This window comes from Mercenaria mercenaria, chromosome 14, assembly GCF_021730395.1.
Source record: "Mercenaria mercenaria strain notata chromosome 14, MADL_Memer_1, whole genome shotgun sequence".
NCBI classification, from domain to species: domain Eukaryota; kingdom Metazoa; phylum Mollusca; class Bivalvia; order Venerida; family Veneridae; genus Mercenaria; species Mercenaria mercenaria.
Window position 1 is genome coordinate 18,196,742 of NC_069374.1, and position 25,001 is coordinate 18,221,742.

A 25,001-nucleotide genomic window follows, 5' to 3' on the forward strand; every position below is an offset into this window, starting at 1 on the left:
AACAGGTACATGTACTAATGTTACCGTTTAACAAAAAAAAAAACAAAAAAAAACAAAGAAAAACAACAAAAATTACTATTGCAGAATACTTGGTTTTAAGATACTGTATATATCTAAGTTATTAATTTTGTGACATGGACTTGTCTGCGAGATGCCAATTTTCTCAAAATTAAAACCGTGCACTATTTTTTTGCGAACCTTGTAAATGATTATTTATTTTGAATGAACCATTGGTGACATTTTTTCATTTCTGCATCTTGTGTCCACAATAGGGAGAGGGCAGATATTCGGATCACGCGGTCACAAGTTCAGTTCCCGGGGGAGGCGTATGTTCTGATTGATAAAAGACATTGTGTCTGAATCATTCGTCCTCAATCTCTGATTCTTGTTGAGAAGTTGAAACAGATTAGTACTGACACTGGTAAAGTATCCAGGAATACTTGTATAGTAGTCACAATCCGACAGTGTAATAACTAAAATACTGTTGAAATCGGAGATATACCCTAAACATACACACATTTTTGCATTTTGAAATTAATATTAAATGGCATCTTATCTTATCATTTACCCGGTTCTCTGGAAATTAAGGATAACAACAGTTCCATTAGTAAACTACAGCTTTTAATGTATTGACAAAATCAGTAAAATATTCTACATTTTGTATTAGAAAGCTTTTAATTTATGAACACGTATATCAAAACAATTGCTTTATGATACATATCGGGGGGTGAATCCGATGATAAAGTGCTTCTTTATTTATATGCACTTAGAACTCTTTCGCATTCACCCCTCGATTATGTAATCGTGCGATCATAACCAATTACTCAACAGAAAAGATAATAACAAATTAACAAATTAATTTCATATTTCTTATTTGTCAAAAGTATATATCTGAAACATTTCTACACGAACAACATGCCTTCTATCAGCTATGCGCAAATGAATGATATTAAGTAAAATATAAACGTACAAAGTGAATAAAACAAAAGGGCTTCATATCAGCGAAAATTGAGAGTTCTTTGGATCTCTTATTAGGTTTGGTGCTGACATCAGTTATGTATATGTAGTACCTTGTTCACTTTATTCCAAGCAGAAAGTCATAACGATCGGTGCTTGTACGGAATATTCAATCCAATTTCAGTTTTGTGTTGGCATGTCAACAACATTATGCTAGTCCGAGAAGTTCCAAAATACGCTTTGTTAGGATCCCTAAGGTTTAGAGTGTTTAAAACAAAATCAAGCGTATGTAAAAGGTCGAGGGATTTCTTAAACACGTCGTGAACCATATTAATGTACCCATTTCAACAACTGCACTCATAATGTTTATGAAAAATAAGTTTATATGCAGTTGGTTATCTATCAAAAAGTTGTCTGCGAAAAATGCTTTGTAGTTGTTTTTCTTTTCTTTTTTTTTTGTAAATGTCAGGAGCGTATTTGTGTATGAAACAACGTTTAATGGTTACAGCTTTTATAAAGTTTGCCTGTATATATATATATATATATATATATATATATATATATATATATATATATATATATATATGTGTGTGTGTGCGTGCGTGCGTGCGTGCGTGCGTGTGTGCGTGTGTGTGTGTTAACAACATGTACATAATTATATTACACAAGTTAGAAAAGCATTTATAATTCACATATTATGAATAGGGTGGGTAAATGCCATTATTCACAGTACCTTTTAATGGCCGTTACACGAAACATTTCAAAACGGGCAACACATTACAGGTCCAATCAATTCTCTCTTTGGTTTGATGAAAATGAAGTCGTCATTAAATCATTCGCTACGGACAATATTGATACTATCTTATTCATATCTAAAAACAACGTCATTATCTTGATTATATTTAGCATTTGTCGACGTAAAATGTATAGCGGTTTCAAATATTTAATTAAAAATTGTTTTGACAATATTCAGGTTACTGTGAATATTTAATTAAATGAATAATGAGCATGCTATTTATATTGACAGTTTAATAAAAACTAGTTGTGTTCGAACAATACCACATTTAATGGACATTAAGCATAATCAATGAAATGGAATTTAATATTTGTTTTGCAAATTGGTAATATTGATGCATTGTTTTGATGCTATAAAAACAACACAGCGTCGAAATAGAACATTGCAAATCGATGGTGACGTTTTAGTCTGTAAAAAATGAACATAAGGGAAACAAGGTAAAGTAAAATTGAAAAATGGAGTAATGCGGAAAAAGTTTTAAAAATCTCGTGTTGAAATTTGTCAGGCAAAACTACTGGTGAAAAACAAGTCCCATAACCATTTTCTTCATTCGTAAGTTTTAGCTGAATCTCGCTGATAGATGGCTGTCCCGGTTTTAATAATATTCGGTACAATGGGTAACTATTTTAGCCCCGACCGTCTCTGTCGAGTCCGAAAATTCAAATAATACATTCATTAATTTTGCTCAATCGCGGGCTTATGTAATCATCATAAATAACCAGCAGCATATAATACCTATAAAGTCAACCTACACGATTGACCGACAATGTTCCCCCACCATTTAACTGACGCTGTTCTACAACGTTCTACAACGTTAACGAACGTTCTACAACGTTAACGAACGTTGTATTGGTTGAATAATCGAAACTAAGGAAGATGCTATTACACATTTTGTGGAAACCAATAATATAAGAAACAATATTATACAACAAGAGCTGTCACTAATGGTGACAAATGCCCCCGCAGCACCTTGACCTTTGACCTGGTGACCCCAAAGTCAGTAGAGGTGGTGTACTCAATAAGTACTATCAGCATGTGAAGTTTGAAGGTCCTGAATGAAGTGGTTTGCATGTAAAGTGTCTTCATGCAAAAAGTTAACGTTGGCCCCTGTGACCTGTACCTTATACCTTTGACCTGGTGATCCCAAAGTCAGTAGAGGTGGTGTACTCAATAAGTACTATCAGCATGTGAAGTTTGAAGGTCCTGAATGAAGTGGTTTGCATGTAAAGTGCCTTCATGCAAAGAGTTAACGTTGGCCCCTGTGACCTTGACCTTTAACCTGGTGACCCCAATGTCAGTAGGGGTGGTGTACTCAATAAGTACTATCAGCATGTGAAGTTTGAATGTCCTGGGTGCAGTGGTTCGCGAGTAAAATGCCTTCATGCAAAAGGTTAACGTTGTGACTAACGAACGAACGAACGAACTAACGGCTGGACAGTTGAAAACTAATACGCCTCCCTTCTGGGGCATAAAAATACAGACCAGTTACTTACTGACGAAAATGTCACCATTGATCTTTTAAAAAATAGATAATTTACGACATAGCATATACAGTATGCAAAGAAAAACATATCAACCTAAAAGTCAATCAAATACTTCAAACTGATATTGAAAATGTTACCGTTTGATTTGATTACCATTGCAACAAATCATACCTTTTTAAATGTAGAAAACACGTGACATAAGCAGAAAAGATTATTAACATAACAAAACATCATGTCATCTTATACTTTAACACTTCGCATTTTAAAAACTTTCAACAAAACCGTTTACAATTTAAACTGTGTTGACCGTTTTTCGGATATTTTTCGTAGACGGAAAACTTTGAATAAAGTAAGTTATGATTTGAATAAATTAATATATTATCATTTGTTGTAACGGAGTGTGTTAAAATAAATGTACATAAACGAATTAAAAAAACAACTGGTTATCAACAATGCGTGGACACAATTTCAAGTGCAAAATATTTCATGAAGACGACATGATATAAATTAAAATGCATTTCGGAAAAAAAAAAATGAAAACCAATAGCTTTTCTATTTGATACGTTAGTGTTTGGCGTTCAGTTTGGCAGAACGCACATATTCTGATAGTACGTATGTCCCTATACTATCTGGTTTTACCAGCATACCAGGATCGTTCTCAATGTCATAGTAAGTGAATGATTAGATGTAGTGATACCAGCAGAACAACGGAACACTGAACACGTTTAGACATCGATATATCAGCTTCCGTCACTAACATGACATTCTTTCGATACTTCATAATCTCCTTTTGACTAAATGTCAGGTTAAACGATTCAACTACCCCATCTTCAGACCTTGTAAACTCTATCGGGTACGTTATAATGAGATTTTCCGCTAACACGCGCTCGATCGCATATTCCCATGGATCCTCCATCTTAAATTTAAATACATTCACATCCGCCGTTAGAAGTAGTTCGCCTTTAATGCGGTTCATTTCAAGCCAAAGATATTCATTCTCTGAGCCACGTTCCTTTACAGAAATAGTAATATCAGGGAGAAGTTCGTTACCATACTTACCTACGAAATCATCAAGCCTATCGTTAGTAAAATTATCTGGTTCAGGATTAGTGTCAATGCTAAATGAACTATTGACCCAAGGACTCGGGTATGAACAAGCTGTTTCAATATTCAGCCATGGAGTTTGTGAAAGCAGAATATCGGACACGTAAGATAAGACGGCTTTCAACGCATAGCCTGGATCTCTTACTGTACCAGGCCCATTGATGTTAGCAAATACACCAAGTTGCTCGTCAGGATATAGCCATAATAGAGATACATAAGAGAAAAGTCCTCCACTGTGCCATATTCTCCGAAAACCTGAAGAGGGAAACAAGTGTACTAAAGTTTTATTATGAATAAAAACACTCTTCTATACGATGTACATTACAAAAACATGGAAGTTACATGTATATCACTTAAACTTATGTATATGTAAACAGCATACGACTTGGTAACATCATCTTACATACAAGTGCACTTAATTCACTTTGTTTACGTCAATCAAACAAAGCAATAGGCTTTCATTATATCATTTATAATATTGAAAAAAGGCACTTACCCCTATATGTTGACGTGAACCAAGCATAGCCATAAGCCTTTGTTATATCATTTATAGGATATCTTGGTGTTGTCTGACTTACAAATGCTCCGCCAAACGGTAACATATTCTGGTCCTGTAATATAAATTAGTAAATTGGTGTTTATCAAATGTTTAAAGGGCGTAGGACAATTCCAGAATTATCATCATTCTCATATATCACCGGCTGTAAAGACTTACGTGTTCATATTACCAGTAAATAAATGGTTACAAAAAATAAAGACGTAAGGTATTCACTTGAAATATACAGAAAATGCGAGTTGGGTAAGAAGAGTTCATTTATAAATGATTACCAAAAAATTCATATATAAACTGTAAAACATGAAAAACGAATTGCAAAAAAAAAAAATATAGAGGGAAACATGTAGGTACTTGAAATAAGAACTACGACCTTGAAAAAGGTTTATAAACTGCAAACGATCCTTACGTATTAACGTTGGTAAAAAAGATTGCTTTATAACAGTTAATACACTGAGACAAATTATCAACACTTCGTTAAAACCACTCGCCCACTGTTTGGAAATATGCAACATGTTCATTTCTATCAAGCTTGGCATGGAATGGACACAATGTTCTTATCGCATGTTTGACGTCGTGGCAGGTAAATAAAACCATAACAATTTTGATATTACAAGTGTATGAAGCTTTGATATTAATCTCGTCTTAAGAATATGAGACGTTAGTCGAAATGACTAGGTCTGTGATATGTAAAGAAAGAATAAATGAGCCGCGCCATGGGAAAACCAACATAGTGGCTTTGCGACCAGCATGGATCCAGACCAGCCGGCGCACCCGCGCAGTCTGGTCAGGATCCATGTTGTTCGCTAACAGTTTCTCTAATAGCAATAGGCTTTGAAAGCGAACAGCATGGATCCTGACCAGACTGCGCGGATGCGCAGGCAGGTCTGGATCCATGCTGGTGCAAAGCCACTATGTTAGTTTTCCCATGGCACGGCTCAAATTGACCCGTAACATGTGATAAAGATAAATATTACTTTTGTGTCTTTAAACAATGAACTTACCAAACCAGTTGAATGAAACTGATAATGTTTCATAATCAAGCGACACTCGTGTAATATCCTCTGTATAATGACATTGAAACATTATGACAAGAAAGTGAACGAAAATAAGTGTTAGACATTGATAGAAAAACGTGACGAGGGTTGATTTGCTCCGTTATTTTAGACTTGTTGCAACGGTTTACTCCCTTACAATACGTACGGTTGTTTATCATATTAATATCTCGCAAAAATCATACTTAAATGTTTGTGCCACTGGTAACTATTGTAGTACCAACTGTTTCTTTTTGATAACTTTATTATTATTATGCTTTTATCCTTTTTTTTGAACGAGAAAAAAAAACAACACTTTAAATGTGTGTACGAGTTGCTTTAACACACGCACCATTCAGAGCATAATGTGCTTCCAACTTAGTACTTTATGTTAATGCTACTACAGATACCTTGAACGCTTCTTGCAAAAGATCATCTGGGAGAAGCTGCTGTCCATCTTCAGTAGAACCGTTTCTTAGGTTGAATCTTATCCATCGAGCCATGTCATCTGCATTTGACAAAATACCGCCAGCTGGCTCCAGAGGTACGATCCTTATTGTTAATGGTAAAAATATAACATGTATGCCATGCATATCGTAAATACTGTTATAATTGTAACCCGCTTACATAGTTACATTTGCCTTTAAACATGTAACTGATATACAGGCTCCAACTTTTCAGGTTCTAGGGCCTGGAATTTAGAAAAAGGCTTTTAACTGCTGGAATATCAGGTTGCACAATTGTATGTAGCATAAATCTTTTTGAAAATTTCTCCAAATGTCACCCATATAATTCAAAAAGGGCTCTACAAACTATCAGTTATACAGGTTCGTTCTAAGATTGTATAAAACATTACAAATCAAAACAACATAGCCTTTTAATTTATATATTTTATATTGTATTACACCAGATTTATTATATCATGCCAGATTGATATAGCGCCCTTTTCATGATAAAATGTTCGAAGGCGCTTTACATAGTGCAAAGGGGGCCACTTAGGACGCCAAATTCATCCCCTACTAGTACAGACACAGCAATCTGACCATAGGGACAGAGTAAGACAAAGCCCCCAGAACACAGGAGAGAGAAATCACTTATAGAGGCCTTTCCGGTTAACTTAGCCTAGCGCTTTACGGATGAAGAGTCTTGATCTTTAATGTACCCGGTGTATAGCACCGATACACGCGAAACCGTCCTTACTAGGAAGAACCAATACTGGCCTCTTAGTTAAGTAGGAGATGCTTAAGAGCATCTCAGAAATTTATATTGCCCTGGATTGGGATTCGAACCCCGGACCTCTTGATTGACGGTCAAGCGTATTACTACTAGATAACCTTGAAAAAGCTATTTCCAACTTGATCTATGAGAGTTCTGTGTTTTAAAATAAAATAAATCGCCTACAAAAGTGCATACAACAAGAATTATTCTATTTTTCGTTAAATCTCAGCATAAACAACTGACATTTTGTAATAGCATTCACTTATTGAATGACTTGCCTCTCATTAATCGATATCAGTTTTGGTTATTGACCGTCCAGCTATTTAATAAGAGTTTTATAATGTCATCAAAATTACATTTCACAATTATTGTAGTAGTAAAGTTTGACTTATTAGTTCAAAAACATGTTTTGAATATAGTCCGTATTGCAGAAACTATGGACTGGCGATTTTTAAAAGAAATCATGTAATAATTACCTATATATATCGTAATTACCATCTTCTAATTGGTCTTCAGGCAGAATATAAGGCTTTGCAACGTTCCCTTGCTGTACGTCTGCTGACGTAAGCAACACTTTGCTAGACAACATTCCTATTGGTTCAAAAACTCGTGATGTCACAAGGTTGTCCCACGAGTCACGACCCAGCAGTTCTGTCACATGACCAAGTAGCATGTACATCATGTTGTTGTATTGGAACGAGTTTCGAAATTCCAACGTTTTTGGAATATATTTTGTACGCCTTGGGGAAGAAAATAAAATATAAAAATTATAGGGTTTCTCTTTTTAAACAATAGGTTGTTTGAATACATATTTAATTAAGTAACAATTTATGATTAAGCGAGTTTGAATACATATTTAATTAAGTAACAATTTATGATTAAGCGAGTGTCATATCAATGATCGACCAATGTAAGCATAACACATGCAACTACGTGCATTTTCAGTTAGTAGAGCTGGGATCAGTTAGCGATATCATCTACCGCCAAAACAGTTACACGAAAGTCAGATATTCACATCTGCATCTAAAACCAGGGTATATTATTTTCTTGTAGATATCTAGATGGTATTTACAAAATAAACAAAACAAAATGAAAAAGAATTTCTTCTTATAGCAGCGTGTTTAAACAAAGCGCGGGAAATTAACATATACTTTAGCAGAAATGTCGTCATGACTTTTCAAAGATGAGGAAGAACGAAGTTCCGTTTAAGTTTTATTATTTGTTAGGCAACTAGAACTACTTGGCATGGAGGTGCCAGATGGATTACCACGACATTCCAAATCACAGGAAATTCTTGTTCGGTGTGCAGGAATAGTTTTTTTTTTAAACAACACATGTTCTCGATAAGTTACTCGTAATGTTTATGAGTATATTTTAAGAAATAAGCCTTAATATATACTATGCTGGTACTCGTGTTTTATTTTTTTTATCAGCAGTATCAAAATGATTTTGAAAACTTGAAGATATCTTTCAAAGTTGCGACATCTAGCAAGCTGTTTATGTCACTTCTTTAACATTCCGCAGTGAGGGATGTGCCGTTATACATGTACTTAATATGTTGATATTTGGTCACCCACGTGGAGTGTCTTTAAAGTCTTTATGTTTTGTTGTAATACAATTTATTGCATGAACTATAATTTCAAAAACTTAGGCAATCAATGACTGACATGCATCGATTTAATGAAGCATATTGTTAAATATTCATATTTATAATCTTGTCCAGCTACGAAGTTATACAGTTGATATCCTTTACAATTACAAATGTGTTTATATTTTTGTCTGATACGGTTCCCAAATAAAAACATGCAAGCCCAATGACGGTTGGCAAAAATACAGTTAAGTTTTCTTTAATGCAATTTGTACAGTTAAATTGGCACAAGCTCTGTAATAAACTCTACACACTTACTTGCTTAGAAACTCTCTATCAGCTTCAGCTGGATAACCTGCAATGAACCCGTAGTCGTTGACGGAAGATAACCCAGTCCTGTGAGCTAGAAGGTCTGATAGAGTTGCCTCTCTTGTAATTTCGTCATCGATGAAATCTAGATTCAAACCGTCGATATCGGAAATCTTTGTGTCCCAAGTATAGCTACAATGTATGACAAAACAACAACGTACATTTTTTGACTACATCGCTATATAAAATATTTTACAATCCTTTGTTATTTCCTCATCCAATATCCGCTTGCCTTTGCTTGCTAATCTTTATTCAACAGCCTTAGCGAATCAATCAGGTCTTACCTCCAAGTAAAAAAAAATATCACTAAAATCTAGCGATTTTTTGAAACTTGTAATATTGAAGAACAGAGTAAATAAATTTTAGAAATGACACAAGTTAACAAAATATATTATATATGACGGAGCACTTCACTAAGCGGTCGAATGTTCCCTCTTAGAGGACGCGGAAACACATTCAATTTGTTTGCTCCACACGTCAACAATATTGTCTTCTACATTTTTTACAACGTTTTACTACAATAGCGTTCGAGCATAGAATCAAAGAACAATCGATTATAAATCATACTATATATAAGAGAGAGTCCAAAACATTTTAGACTTGTATATAGCTAGGGTTTTGTTGGGTCTGTACAGCTTACCTGGTGATAATTAATGCAACGAATGAACTATAACAGATAGTTACACACTCAGGTAATTGATAAGATGAATGGTGAGGGTGATGAAGGTAGAACTGGATTGTAAGGCGAATCGACACAAAAAAATTGTCATATATCGCCTATATAGTAATGAAGGACAGTTGTCCTTAGGGAATAATGCTGGTGATGATAAAGATAATGTTTTTATGAATGATGTCTGATAACGATAAGTGATTAATGACATTGAAGATGAATGTAGGAATAAATGAATGACTGAGTGACGATTATCATGAACGCTGACGAATAATGATGATCCCCTAAGTTCCCTCTGAAACACACTGTAAATTTTATCCGGTTTGTATTCAAGAATGATACAAGTCAAATGGTTTATCGCGGCCAGAAATTTGTACAAACCGGACAGAAGTTGCGAAATTGTCATTTGTGCAGGAAAGAAGCGTTTACCGTAATGTCCAGTACTGGACAGGTATAGTGACCATGCACGGACACAGCCAATTTTCTCAGAGGGGGGCCGATCCCCTTGCCCCCCCCCCCCTGGACATTTTGAAATTTAGCAGTTCATTTTTTGCATTCTGGGACAGTTTTATGGACTTACCTGTTAAATTTGGGAAAATGATAAAATCAAGCTTTCTTGAAGGTAAAATTCTTAGTTTCTTTTAGATAAATAATATGAATTATGTCGGGGTCGTATGTAGCAGCAGCCGCATATACTTTACATGCAGTCCTAATGTTGCCTTTTTCGAAAAACATTTTCTTTCCTTCTTGTCTTCTTTCCTTTTTTAAAGATTTTCCAGCGGGTGTCCGGACCCCCGGTACCCCCACTCTGGATCCGCGCATGGTGACATATCATGCTTTCTGTTTATGCAGGTAAACTTGTGTTTGGTTAAATTTCAACAGAGCACAACTGTCTGAACAGTGTACAAACTCATTACTGTTTTTTCGGGCAAGGGTGGAAAAAAGGTGGTAAACAATGAAAGCAGTAACAGTTTTATTAAAAAAAGTAAACAATGAGACAAACATTTCCAACATCTTGGACGGTTCAAAAATCCCATGTTAAACATACGATAAAGCCCGAAACGCGTAAAAATGTTCCGAATGTAAATCGGGTGAAATAGACGCTCGTATTGTTAGATTATGCGTCTAGATTGATTAAACTGGGCGAGTCTACTTACTTATTACTTGAGGATGAAAAAAACGTGTTTTTTAAATGTTGCTCTTAAACAAGGGTGGCGGTTGAACTACTAAAAGTACAACAACAGTTAATTCACAACAAATCGTACGGTATTTTTTTATAATCAGTAGAAGCTAGTCGTATTTACGCTTATGAGACCTGTTTCACCCATAAAGTAAAGAACTGACAAAATCAGAGAAACTACCTGTTTTACACCAGGGACGTATACGCAGTTGCATTTACTACTTTACTCGTGCGGTAGGAATCTTCTTCTAGCATGTTCACTTATTTTGAAAATAAAACTGAAAGACTTGGGTGGTGTGGGAAATGTACTTACATTTTATCGTGTATTTGTTTTATCTTTATTTAATGGAACAATATATCAAAATAAAATAATTTTACGAGAATAATATGTTTTAAATAGTTTAGTTTAAACATATTTTATTGCAAACGATACATGTTTATAATACAAATAAACACATGCGTTATTTTAACATAGATTAATGAGAATTAGAAAAGCATGTTAATGTATACATTGAAATCAGAAGCAAAAGGGTTGGGCCACAAGTTTTTCCAACATTAGCGACGGCCCTTCCCCAAGAGTAGATTAAGATACCAGATGGATCTAGAATTTAGTATAAACATATATTGTTATACAGAGAATGATGATACAACAAAAAAAATACAAAACAAAAATGTCTAGTTCAATAAAGAATGACAAAAAGCTGAAGAAAAAAAAAACTAATGAAGATTTTGAAACCTGATCAACCTCGATTCTCGTGCCTCGTGTTCCCCCGGAATTTACTGTTTTGATTGAGAACAGCGACTAAGTACTTACAATTATGATAAGGTACATGAACAAAATTTAGTTATTGGACGTTTCAAAGCGTCTAGTTAATTTAATAAATCGCTGGACTTCTTTGAAAAGAGTAGAATTTTCTTCATCGGTTAAATAATCAATACCAAAAAGCAATTTTTTACTGTTAAGAGGATGATATTGTCTAGTACTGGTAAACAGTTGGAGTCTTTGGGTTATGTATAATGGACAGCGAAAGAAGAAATGTTCAGCATCTTCACACAAACTGCCGCACGTACATTGGGGATTATCGCGTAGATGATTGTTGAATAAGTCGTTATTTAAGCTACTGCATTTGTTTCGTATTCGGGCATGATGCACTTGCAGGAAGCGGTCACCTACAAGAAAATATGTAGGGACAACGGGTGGGTTAAATAGTTTTAACAGCTTTCTTTTAAATGAGGCGAGAGTTTCTGAATTTCGAGTTTCTATATCTAAATCATTCCAAAGCTTAATAGATGATGGTAGTACTGATCTGGAATAAATTTCAAGACGACGGGCAACAGTTGCGTAATCGAGATGATTTCTCAAATTGTACGAATTCGTGTCACTAACCATATCAGGTAAAAGTTCATTTAAATAGCTTTAAATCGCCATTTTTGCATTTAAAAAATAAGAACTAATTTTTGTAATTTACGTCTATCGGATAAAGAAACCCAGCCAATTTCATTTATCAGGTTATTTATGGAAACAGATCTTGTTAAACCGGTTACTGTTCTAGCAGCATCATATTGGATTTTCTCAAGCAATTCTTTTTCGTATGCTGTACAATTATCCCAAATAATAGAAGCATACTCTAAAATTGGCCTTACGTAGGAGATATAAATTTGATTGAGAGTTGCTCTTTTAAGTTTAAATTTTAAAAATTTCATTGTCCCTAATACTTTAGATGCTGAAGAAGCTATGTTTGAAATATGTGTGTGCAAAGTGCCATCATCACAAAACGTAACTCCAAGATGTTTGTGCGTTTGAACATAGCTGAGCTGAACATTGTCAAAAATTAAGGAGGGTCTAGCAATATTGTTTTTGGCCAGTGAGAGTAAAAAACATTACTTCTGTTTTAGAGGGATTAAAATTTACTAGCCATTTTTGAGCCCAGTTTGATATCATATGTAAATCATGGTTTAGTATTGTTTCTATATATTCAACATTGTCAGAACTAACGGCGAGTGAACTGTCGTCAGCATACAGCCGAGATATATTTAAAAGAGACTCGGTAATGTCGTTTACGTAAATGAGAAAAAACAAAGGCCCTAAGACTGCACTCCTGCATTTACTTGTGTTTCACAAGAATAGGAAAATCCAATAAAGACTTTTTGGGTTCGATTGTTCAGATAACTAGTGATCCAGTTGATTATGTTTCCATTTATACCACATTGTCTAAGTTTGAAAGTAAGCCCTGAATGCCATACCCTATCAAAAGCTTTACTTATGTCGCAGAATATAATACAAGTAGATTTTCGTCCATCAAAAGCCGAACAAATTTGATTATATATATCAATTAACTGGTAGACCGTCGAATGGCCTGGAAGAAAACCTGACTGTTTATCATATATAAGATCATTTACATGTAAGTAGTTGTATATGTATTTGAACACTACTCGTTCCATGACTTTACCCACGCAACTTATAAGAGATATAGGACGGTAGTTTGAGGCAATATTTTTATCACCTTTTTTAAAAACAGGCATTACAGGTGCACCTTTCCACAAATTCGGATATATGTTTTCTTGAATTGACCTATTAAAAATAATAGTTAATGGTACACAAACTGTTTCACGTGTTTCCTTTAACATGCGATGACTTATTTCATCCGGCCCGTTTGCTTTATTTATGTTAAGGTTAGACAGGACGTCAATAGTATCTTGTTTGTCAGTTTTTATAGAAAAAGTTGGTAAACTTGCTTGCGAGTCGTCAACATTTGAAACTGACGAAAAATAACCGTTTAAAGTATTAGCTTTCTCAATATCAGTAAAAGAATACGCGCCATTTTCATTTAATAAAGGAGGGATAAAATCACATTTTGATGAATTTTCTTTGACGAGCATTTTAACGATTTTCCAATATTGGCGAGGATCATTAGAATTAATATCATTTAGCGTAAATTCAATGTTATTAAAGAACATTTCTTTTGCATGTTTTTTCATATTGTTAACTTTGTTACGTATTTGTTTGAAACGTGTCCAATCGGATGATTTATCAGAGTTTGTCGCTATTCGTTTTAAACGGTCACCTTTTATAGATGTTTTACGTATTTCAGAATTATACCAGGGTCGGTCTCGTGGGCGAACGGTTACATATTTATAAGGGACGTTCGATTTAATTAAGTCTGGAAACGTTTGGGTAAATTTCAAAGTAGCCGAATTTATATCTTCACTGCGTAGGAAAGACCAGTCAGTGTTACGTATGGATTCGTTTAACGACTCGTAATTAGCATTATTATAATTCCAGACACGTCTTTTGTAAGATGTGTTGGTATCACCAATCGCTTTAAGATATACGTATGTTTTAAATGAAGTGTATTAATACTCTTCATGTCATAAATTAACTAGAATATATACTGGTCTTATAAAAATACCCTTCAAACAAAATATATTTAGAGTACATAAAATAAAAAAAAAACATTGAAAAACATTAGATAAGTAAGGGCAATTTAAATCCATATTAATTCTATAACAAGAAATATCTTTAAAAATGATGGTCGGCGGATTGTAATAAGGAAAGAAGTTTATGAATTTTTCATCTAATATTCATCTTTCATCTAACATTTTTCAAATTGCAAAACTAAACACCGTACTTTAACAATTTAAATGGTTCTCTTTTAATTTTTCGCAAAGGTTTCGTAGGGTTGCAATTTTGTTTCGTTTATCCTTAGACGAATAATTACAGCAGTAGTTTGATGAAGATTCATGAAGCGGTTCATGAGAAGAGGTCATTAAACGTGTTTATATTTTTAGCTAAATTGGTCCCTATCCCCATTTGTTACAAAATAGCAGGAGACCTTACGATCTTGTTACACATCGAGTTTGATAAAAATCCATTACATTTTAGTGGTTAATGCGAAGAAAGGCATATCTACTTTTAGCTATAGTGGTCCTTAATAGGACCCAAGTTCCTATATAAATAAATTTGGAAGAGGACCTTATAATGATGCTCCAGACCAAGTATGACAAAGATCCACCAAGCTGTTCACGAGACGCTGTATAAAAGCATTTCTAGTTTTAGCTCTAGCAGCCCCTAAAAGTGGTCAAATGTCCCAGCTGAACAAAGTTGGCTGCGGGCCTAATAAAGATGCTACAAATCAAGTTTGATTAGAATACATGAGAAAAAAACAGTTAAAGGATTTTTTTATTTATTATTTTTATTTATTTCTAAAATAGGCCAACTGATCCCGCTTTAACAAATAGCATATTCGCTATTCATGAATCTTTGGACAATGACGTCACACCTATAAAAAAAAAAGTGAAGGTCAAGCAAAACATACAATTGTAATTATTTCAATATTTCTGTTTCATAAGCAAAGTTTGACCGTAGTCATATCACATAGATAAACTGTATGCAGTTTACCTTCATTTCAGTGTAATGAGATTCAGTCATTATATAGCATATATATATAATAAAACAGATTTCAACTGAGTTCAATATTTGCATACCATACTAAAGAAAAATATTCATATATAATAAATCAGTTAAATAATTTATAACAAATATATCAAAGCAAACAAGTACTCATTTTAATATGCAATCTGAATAAGTCACAAAAGCAAGAAACCTTTTCATATACAGACGACAATTGTAACAAGGAAAATCTTTTAAAAAGCACTTCTCTACATAAAAGACTCTTATCACACCCTTATTCATGTGATACGCAGACCGTAATCAGCTCTTTCTTTAATTTGATATATGTTGGTATTTGAACAGGTTTTTATCATATTTATTAAACTTACTTATCATTTTGAGATATATCAATATTCTTGCTAAATACACTGAGCCAAAGTTAGCTTTAAAACTGTGAACAGCGTCGTTTAGGATAAACGCTTTGTCTACATTTCACTCAGCGTAGCACAATCAACAGAGTGAAAGAAATTGACACTCTCGACCAATCAGGCAGAGTGTTGCATAAATCTTCCATTTTGATAAATTATCTATAATGCGTTATCAAGTAGTTTGATTTGCAAACTGAAGTCACGTGACATAGGTAACGAAAACGAATTTAGACGGCGTCGCCAACAAAAAACATAAATAACGCAATTATAATAAACTAATGAACATTTTGCCATAACTACGTAACAAATTTACAAATAAATATGTGAATACTTTTTTCATCTTGATTCGTTCGTCACTGTGTGATATGAAACGCGGATTCAAAAGCTACACTGTGCCGCCGAACTGAACTCTGGTGGCCACTTTTCGTTTTGTTCTTAAAGAAATATTATTTGCTTCAGTTGGTCACCTATCGTAAACATAGTTACAATTATAATACAAGAAGTCATAAATTTTCTTTTGATCGGAAGTACATCTTCTTACTTGATATATGTATTAACACTATATTACATTTTACCACGAAAGGTAGAAATCTTGAGGTTTTTGGCCCGAGAATTGTCGTGCAAACGCCAACTTGTCGACCTATAATCAAGTGCGAAAAGTTGAAATTTAAAAGCCTTATAATAACTTCAACTTTTCGCGCAGAGATATCCCGCGAAAAGTTAATGTTTTTGACTGGACAATTGTCGTGCAAACATCAACTTGTCGACCCATAATCTAGCGCGAGAAGTTGTAATTAAGCGGACTATCTTCAACTTTTCGACCAAGACTTTGGTCGATATTATCGCTTAAAAATTTCGCTTTGTCGTACCAGGACGATTTTTACCGGGGTTCGAAGTCTTTTCACCGGTTATCGGCGTCTTGGTAAAATTGTATATTATCACCGTTTTCTTTTCGAAAAGTCTTTAGAAGACTATATTCGATATTATTTTATGAACCCTTTTTTTCAACTTTCGTACCTGCATCGTCTCCTTTGCCTGCCTTTTTTTCGGTGGGGTAATAAAATACACCTCGGATAAATGGTGCTGCCGAAATTTTATCCTACCGCGACAACTTGATGTTAAGAGTTCTAATATCGCTTTGTCTCGGAAACAAGAACTGACACGAAAAGTTGGAGTTAAGACTTAAATTTCTACTTTTCGCCCTGCAAATCCAGTCGACAAGTTGACATTACAATCTTCAACTTTTCAATTTTTCGAGGAAAAGACAGAAATAGTGCGAGAAGTTGAAATTAGCTCCTCTAATTTCTACTTTTCGTGATAAATTTTTGGCCGAGAAGTTGAAATTTGTGAGACAGTGGTCGTGTTAAAAACTTCAAGATTTCGACTTTTCGCGGGAAATTTATAGCGCGACAAGTCTAAATAAAATGCCTAATTTCAAGTTGTTGCGTATCTATCTGGTCGAACAGTCGATGGCGGAAACAGGATTCCGTACAAATTTTATCGGTTTTCTTGAAAGACATAAAACCTCAGATTTCGGTTCTGCAAGTAAACATTAATAGCTAGCTAGGTATTGATACGTCAGAAGTATATTAAAATAAACAATATCTATCCACACCTACGTCTTCCCGTTCAAATACATAACCTTATCTTCTTTTACCAGCTGGTCCGTTTTACCTTTGTAACTCCCGTTCATCATAAATAGGTACTTTCACTAAAATACGCGAAAAGTATAACTGAAATATTTGTTGAATATAACTAAGATCCTTGAGAGGTTTGTAAGTAAAGCTCACCTTACACGTGAAAGAGATTAATCACATTCCAGCTGCGAAACCTATCTTATTTGTTTATTGAAACATGTAAATATTATAATTATCTGGTTAATTGAATACAGGTTATAACATTTTCCAGAGGTGAGGCTGTTAAGCTAAAACAGAATTCAAGACATTTTAGCAGGATCAAAGCTGATACATTTACTTCTGTGTTATACGAGAATTGTCTGTATGCAATAACTAACATTATTGCATATAAATACATACAATTGTTATTTTCGTAATCTTAACATAATCTTTATTCATTTTTGACCAATCTAGTGGAGGGAGATTTTATTTTGGCAAATGTTAACTTCGTCTTATGTTATGCATAGTATTGCTTTAATGTAAAAACTTACGACAAAATGAAGTAAACGCACCTTTAAAGGTTGACCACCCCCAAAAAAAATGTATCATAAAAATGTCTCATACATGTCTCATGTATCATAAAATGTACTTTCCAGATTTTATCTACTATATTAGGATCTTAAAGATGAAATATAGAGATAAATTAAAAGTCGGATTACCAAAAGTCCAACAAATACTTTACAAAACAAAAATCCAAATCAAACAATGTATAAACATACCTAGTATTCTGAATTAAATTTCCAAGCAACGTCATAGTAAATGCTTTGCCTAAGGAACCAATAACAAAGAGTGTATCGTGTGCAACTTTTCTACCAGACTTTATATCAGCAAATCCGAACCCGCGCGTCCACGTCTCGTTGCCTTTGACAACGGATAGCGCCAGTCCGGGTACTTTACGGCACTCCATTACATTTTCCACGAACGAGATAACATTTTCTTCTTCATGTCCTTTAAAAACATCCCCGTTAATAAACGGATTCATAACTATGACTATAAACGTCCATCTCTTCATCAAGTCTAACATTTTTTAAACGGTGTTAAACTGTTATATCCTGAGCAAAGTCTTGCAAAACACGATTACAATTTCTCTTTTATATAGTTCTCCGCTCACGTTTGAACTCAGTGTTACCGTATTGGTACTTTAGAAAGAAATATGTTTCCTCTCCCATGTCTGAGCTGATTCAAGTATTTGTTTTACGTGAAAATGATAGTTAGTGTAGTTCTTATATTTTATTTCATGATTGCATTTGTACTTTAATTTACAAGTTGCATGTTTGCATAACGTGAATCTATTTGAAATTAAATGCTACCTTAAAAGTTTATACGATTTTTACAAATCCACCCTTTATTTAAGTATTTCCAAAGGTTTTGTTTTCCTCTATAAAACATCGTTTTTGCTACGTTTATTTTTGTAAATTTATAAAAGCATCTAACGAATTTCCCGTAATTATACATGTACTTGCACTTCCAAATGTTGAAAAATCACACAATTAACATTAATATTAGATGGACATGTAAATGTATACATCAATTCCGTTTAAGCGCATTAATTATACAACGGATGCAAGACAAGTTACCATTGCGAACTAATTATCTCACTTAATGTGACATTAATAAATTTCCGTTTTATAAATACTGGATAAGACTGATACCATACATCATGTTACAATTTTCAAATGGTTGTACTTTGATCTTTTATTTGTATGAACTATGAATGTAATCAGATTGATATCCCTAGATCATTTTTGAACGGAATTTTTTCCAGGTGAAATCTCTGCTATAACCGGTTTTTAGAAGTTCATCAAAAGAATAATTCAACACAAAAACATGAAGTTTGGAAGCCAGTTGATCACTGAGAAAAAAAGAGAAAAAGTGAATATCCTGTTATCTTAAACATTGTATAATTACTTTATTTTGTGAACTAACCACAAGACTGAAGATATACAAATATTTCTTCAACATTTCAGCTTTTTAGATTTGTATGTACATGTTCAGTGAGAAACATGAGAAATAAGCCAGTCTATTTCTGAAATCATTACAAGATTACTTATAGACTGGCAACATTCACTGTGAAATATATATGTTAGTATAATAGCTGAGGCATATTTTATTCAGAGTTAATTTATTTGCCTTGATAACACTAATTTTTGTTACTTGATTTGCATAATTGACACATTACAAAAACAAGTAGGTAAAGATACCTTGCATAGCGGTGACTATTACTTTTATTTCGTCTAGTTTAAAATAAACAATTAGTGGTTTAGTAGTTTCCACTATATGAATGTTTCAAAGTTCGGTGGCCGAAAAATTATATTGACAGTGTTTTTCCTCTATTTTCACACTGTTTTAATTAATCCTATGGACATTATTTTGTAGTTGCTGATATTTTAACACCAATATTGCCAAATAATGACAGCTATAAGGAGAGCAAAAAGAACCACCCCATGCCGCCCCCCCCCCCCCCCCCCCCCCCACAAAAAAAAAAAAAAAAAAAAAAAAAATAGAAAAATATCCTTCCACATTACATAAAATAGTGACTCACCTTCCGAAAAAAATGTAAACCTATCGATTCAACTTAGGTCCGCCAGAAAATGAGTTTTCATTAAAACTCGACCTTCAGTTTTTTTTCAAAACAATCGTTTGTCTAAAATTGTTCCATTTCTTTTTTTGAGTTTACCGGTACACGTACATCGACTAATTTGTTGAATTCGTATTTCGGGTTTTCAATTACTTTTTAACGTAAACGGCCAGCTTTCTCAACAACACGTCATTGTGCAACTTGGTCCCTTTTAACATGACAGCGACATATTATCGTAGTTGAACAGAGTGATTGTAATATATACAGTATACAGGTGTAAGATAATAATCGGATTCGCGCTGCTAAATCGTGCTCTGCTTAGGAAATCACGTAAACATTATTTCAGGTTAGTCAGACGCAGCTTAGTATTACAAAAAGGAGATGTGGGGTTGATAAAGATAAAACAAATTAGATTCTATAAGTTTTAGCGGTTTCGTATAATCTGGTGGTACCGCCTCGATAGCCCAGAGGTAGAGCGTCCGCTTCGAGTGCGGGAGGGTTCGATCCCCGACCGTCTCATACCAAAGACGTAAAAAAGTTGTACCAGCAGCCCCCTTGCTTGGCGCTCCACATAAAACGGGAAACTGGCTTCTCATACCCACGTGGCGATGGATTCCATCAGGAATGAGGTGTCAAGAGTGATTAATATATTAATAAGTAGTAGAACTTGCTTCACAATCGACCTAAAATAAATTAGTATAAACTAATATAATCTGGTTTAAGAAGTATATATGGATATATCTACATATACATCCGTGCAGTCTGATCAAGCTCTGCACTATTCGCTATTCAGTCAGTATCGTTTTGGTAAGCATCCCTTTTAACAGTTAATGGTACTGACCAAACTGAAAGACGGACAAGTTAAATTTAGCAGAGTAAGGTTTAACTTACTAGACAAAATGGAGTGAACTGGATCTGTAACTTTCTGACTCGTCCCCGAATATCGCTGAAAAAATATATCTATATCAAATGTTTATGATGTACTCAAAATTCCCTAAATATCTCAAGCGCATAAATCAAATCAAATTTCCAAGTAAACGACATTGTAAATGCTTTTTCTCCAATGATTTCCTATTAGGAAACCCAAACCCGCGCGTCCACGTCTTATAGTCCTTGGCAACGGCTAGCGTCAATTCGGGTACCTAACGACACTTCATTACATTTTCTACGTATTCCACCAATATATCCTCTTTGTAAGAATAATCATACCAAGGACATAAAACGTCTAAAAGGGTTGTTTTTTTTTGTTGGATTTAATGTCGCACCGACACATGATAGGTCATATGGCGACTTTCCAGCTTTAATGGTGGAGGAAGACCCCAGGTGCCCCTCCGTGCATTATTTCATCACGAGCGGGCACCTGGGTAGAATCACCGACCTTCCGTAAGCCAGCTGGATGGCTTCCTCACATGAAGAATTCAACGCCCCGAGTGAGGCTCGAACCCACATCGATGAGGGGCAAGTGATTTGAAGTCAGCGACCTTAACCACTCGGCCACGGAGGCCCCTAAACAGGTTATTAATTTCAATAAATTTGTAATGTTGCTTAACTGTTAGACTAGCTCCTAGACTTTGATATATATATTTATATTGTTTTAATTTTTTATTTTAAAATTGTGAATGTAGCCAGTCTATATTATATGTCCAGTATCATAATATCAGTTCCCTGAGAAAATCTCTAAAATAGACAGGCATTTGTCACTTTTACACAGAACAAAAGAAAAAATACAAAAACTTAACTTTTATAACAATTCTTTATTATCTGTCTAGAGGCTAGTCTACTAAACTGTTTGTCCTTGGTAAAATCTGGGACTAACACATTTGCCATTCCTTTTTTTTATAAATTTATCCGCGGTAACATTAAGTCAATGTTTTCGTTGTGATACTTCAAGATTCTCCCATATCTTGATCGATTCAAGTGTATTTTTACATATAAATTGATACTTGTTTAAGTGTTCATAATCTTCTTTATAATTTAAAGTACTTGTACTTTAACATAAAAATCATATGACGTTTGCGTTTCGTTAATTTATTCGTAAAAAATAGTACCGCTTTTAAAAGTTCATCTTCACGACATTGTTAAGTATACGAGGGATGTTCAAAAATAACGTATGTTGTCTCTAGCTTTTTCATACAATCTAATGAAGCAAAACAAGATATACACCATCATGATTCGCAATCTTTCTATTAACCTCACAGCAATTTTGACGTGGTTCTTATCATGCAATCGGGAGTTACGCCTCCTTGAAAACAGTCACTTACACTAACCCGTCGCACGGTGTCTTTAAAGACGTCGTGTCTTCATAGGGATACTTTCGTTAAGTTTGCATTAATTTATATTTGTATATTCTTTTCATTAATTTTAATAAACAATACCTAAGTCATAAGAAGTTGTTTGGTTCCAATACTGAAAACAGTATGAACACTTATACTAAGTATCTCAGATAGGGACTGCACACTACGAGCAGTTGATCTTTGTTCAAGGCGTCATACATTGGACGTTAACGTCAAATCATGGAGTTTTGTTTTGTTTTCTTAGTCGACCTGCTCTGTCTTTTTTCTTGGCAATTTGCGAAACGTTTTTACTACTTGATGATCAAGATACAGATGGCCGAACATTGTTTTGGCGTCTGCTTATTAGTTTATAAATCTTCAAAATGTCTATATAACTAAGCAAATGTTTGATTATGTATGCGAGCCGATGACGACTTTATGTGCGTTACCAACAGCAATACTCACTTAGTTCAAACGTTATTTCTGCCTTCCACGTTCGAATGACGTAATACTTTTGGTTTATGTCATCTTGACGTGGTGCTGCACTTTAGCGTATTTTCAGTTGGCTATCAGTGTGAACATTATCAGTCGGATTATAATCATGACAGATGAAAAAACGACTGCGCGTAGCTATGGTAATTAAAACGTGCTACGCGCTTCGCATGTCAGTAACTAGATGCCCATTGGCAACATGTCGAGCCCGCTAGCTGTCAATAGGTCTAGGAGTTGCACATGACACCCTGTCTCATTGAGGCAAACGTTTATGCTAAATAAAAAATGATTGCAAAAAGTTACAATATAAGTTATTTATAGTAACAACAAAAGGAAAGGAACAAAATACACCTCAAAATTGGATGTAACATGCATATTGTACTACTGAAAAGTAGTCTTGATTTTTCTCTACGACCAGTAATAAAAAAGTTACAATATAAGCTATTTATAGTAACAACAAAGGGAAATAATTCTAGGTTCTTGCTCATGACACTCCGTCTCATGATGGTGAACAATCGTGCCAAGTTACATCAAAATCCCTCGATGCATGAAAAAAAAATGCTCCGGACAAAGTCATTCTTGTATCTGACCTTTGACCTCTAAGTGTGACCTTGACCTTAGACCTAGGGTCCTGGTTCTTGTGCATGACACTCCATCACATGGTTGTGAACATTTGTGCCAAATTACATCAAAATCCCTCCATGCATGAAGACGAAATGCTCCGGACAAAGTCATTATTGAATTTAACCTTTGACCTCCAAGTGTGACCTTGACCTTTGAAGTAGGAACCTGCGGTTTGCACACGACACTTCGTCTCACTGAGATTAACATTCATGCCAAATATAAACGAGATTGCTCCATGCATGTCAAAGTTATGGTCCGGACAAACAAATCCGGACGGACGGACGCGCGCACATACACCGAACAGCCATTTGGACAACCATGTCTTCGCTTCCGCAAGTGGGCTCGACAAAAATGGTACAAAAATTTATGACCGACTTACACAAAGATTGCGAATTACAATGCACTATATAAAAGTAGGCAGCTTTCGACAGCAAAAGTCTACGTTATTTTCTAAACAGCCCTCGTATATCTATTTATTCTTTAAAACCTGTTATCTATTCGCCACATTTTGTCCATATCACAACATCTAACGAATTTATTGTGATTCAATTCGCAGTGTTAAATGTAGAAAAAAACGCAATGTCAAAACCAATATTGGATGTACATGTAAATGAAACAAAAAGTATCTTTAGAAAAGATACACGGCCGCATTAGTCAATGCGAAACACTTAAGCACTCTGCACATTTACATACGATCGGGTATTTATAAAGCAAAACAAAATGTAGTTTTTAAAGTAAAATTTCCATTTTTTTATGTAGAATATATTTTACAGAACACATATTTTACATCATAGTTATATTAATCATAATCTAAGAAACTTTGACAAAAAAAAAAAGACTAAAAAGGAGGGGCCGGAAAGTGTGGCGAGAAGAGAGAAATGAAAATTTTTGAAGTCGTCAAGGGATACGAAATAACCAAAATGGGGACGAGTTGACTGGGGTGGGTGGGGGTGGGGGATAGAACAAGTTGACTAGGGGACAAGTTGACGGGAGATCACTCTATATCAGAGTGGCAGAGTTGAACTCTGTCGCAGTGGATTCAAGTTTATGACGTTTTACAAGCTATTTCCATAGTAGCCTTGCAACGGATTTTACTGCTCAGAGCACCAGCACACCCATTAAAAATATTATCTATTCCATTCGGAAACCTGTGGACTCTTTAATCGACCAATCAAAATGTACAGTTTTAGTCAGCTGTTACCTTCACCCCAGATAAAAACAGGATGTTAATGTTTAATTCGTGTTTTCTGTAACTTGCATTTTAAAGTTTGGTAATATTGACATCATGCACAATGTTAGAGGATTAAAAATTTGTTTATAGGATCTTAAGAATATATCAAAAAATAGCTTCAAAAAACACTGAAACAAGAACCGGTAATTTTAAAGTCTATGTACTTCAAAGATAATTTTCTTATTTTTTTACGTCAAATTCCATTGCTTCCATAATTAATAATAAAGTTCATATTATTTACTTTTTTTTACTTTTCGTGTAAATAAGGCACCTCTTGTTATATGTGTTATATAAACTACACACTGTCTTTTTAAATTTTTTGTTTTGTTATGGGTTTAACGCCGTTTTTCAACAGT

General features: G+C 34.5%; 1 protein-coding gene across 1 annotated transcript; it reads right to left on the bottom strand.

Annotated features, from left to right (window-relative positions):
* Positions 1 to 604: 604 nt before the first annotated feature.
* LOC123526494 (penicillin-binding protein 4-like) lies at positions 605 to 19,013 on the bottom strand. The gene is made up of 6 exons (XM_045305667.2): positions 18,167 to 19,013; positions 9,053 to 9,235; positions 7,623 to 7,886; positions 6,339 to 6,480; positions 4,838 to 4,952; positions 605 to 4,596 (listed from the first exon to the last, which is right to left on the bottom strand). Exons 1-6 carry the CDS (start codon positions 18,469 to 18,471, stop codon positions 3,902 to 3,904), a joined length of 1,704 nt encoding a protein of 567 aa, XP_045161602.2. The 5' UTR covers positions 18,472 to 19,013; the 3' UTR covers positions 605 to 3,901.
* Between the last annotated feature and the right edge of the window lie 5,988 nt (positions 19,014 to 25,001).

Bases quoted from the DNA above. Each gene is read 5' to 3' on its own strand.
- LOC123526494 (XM_045305667.2), bottom strand. From the start codon at position 18,471: ATGTTAGACTTGATGAAGAGATGGACGTTTATAGTCATAGTTATGAAT. The intron at 9,236-18,166 runs GTATGTTTATAC...CATACATTGTAG, and splicing joins AATTTAATTCAGAATACTAG to CTATACTTGGGACACAAAGA. The intron at 4,597-4,837 runs GTAAGTGCCTTT...TTCCCTCTTCAG, and splicing joins GTTCACGTCAACATATAGGG to GTTTTCGGAGAATATGGCAC.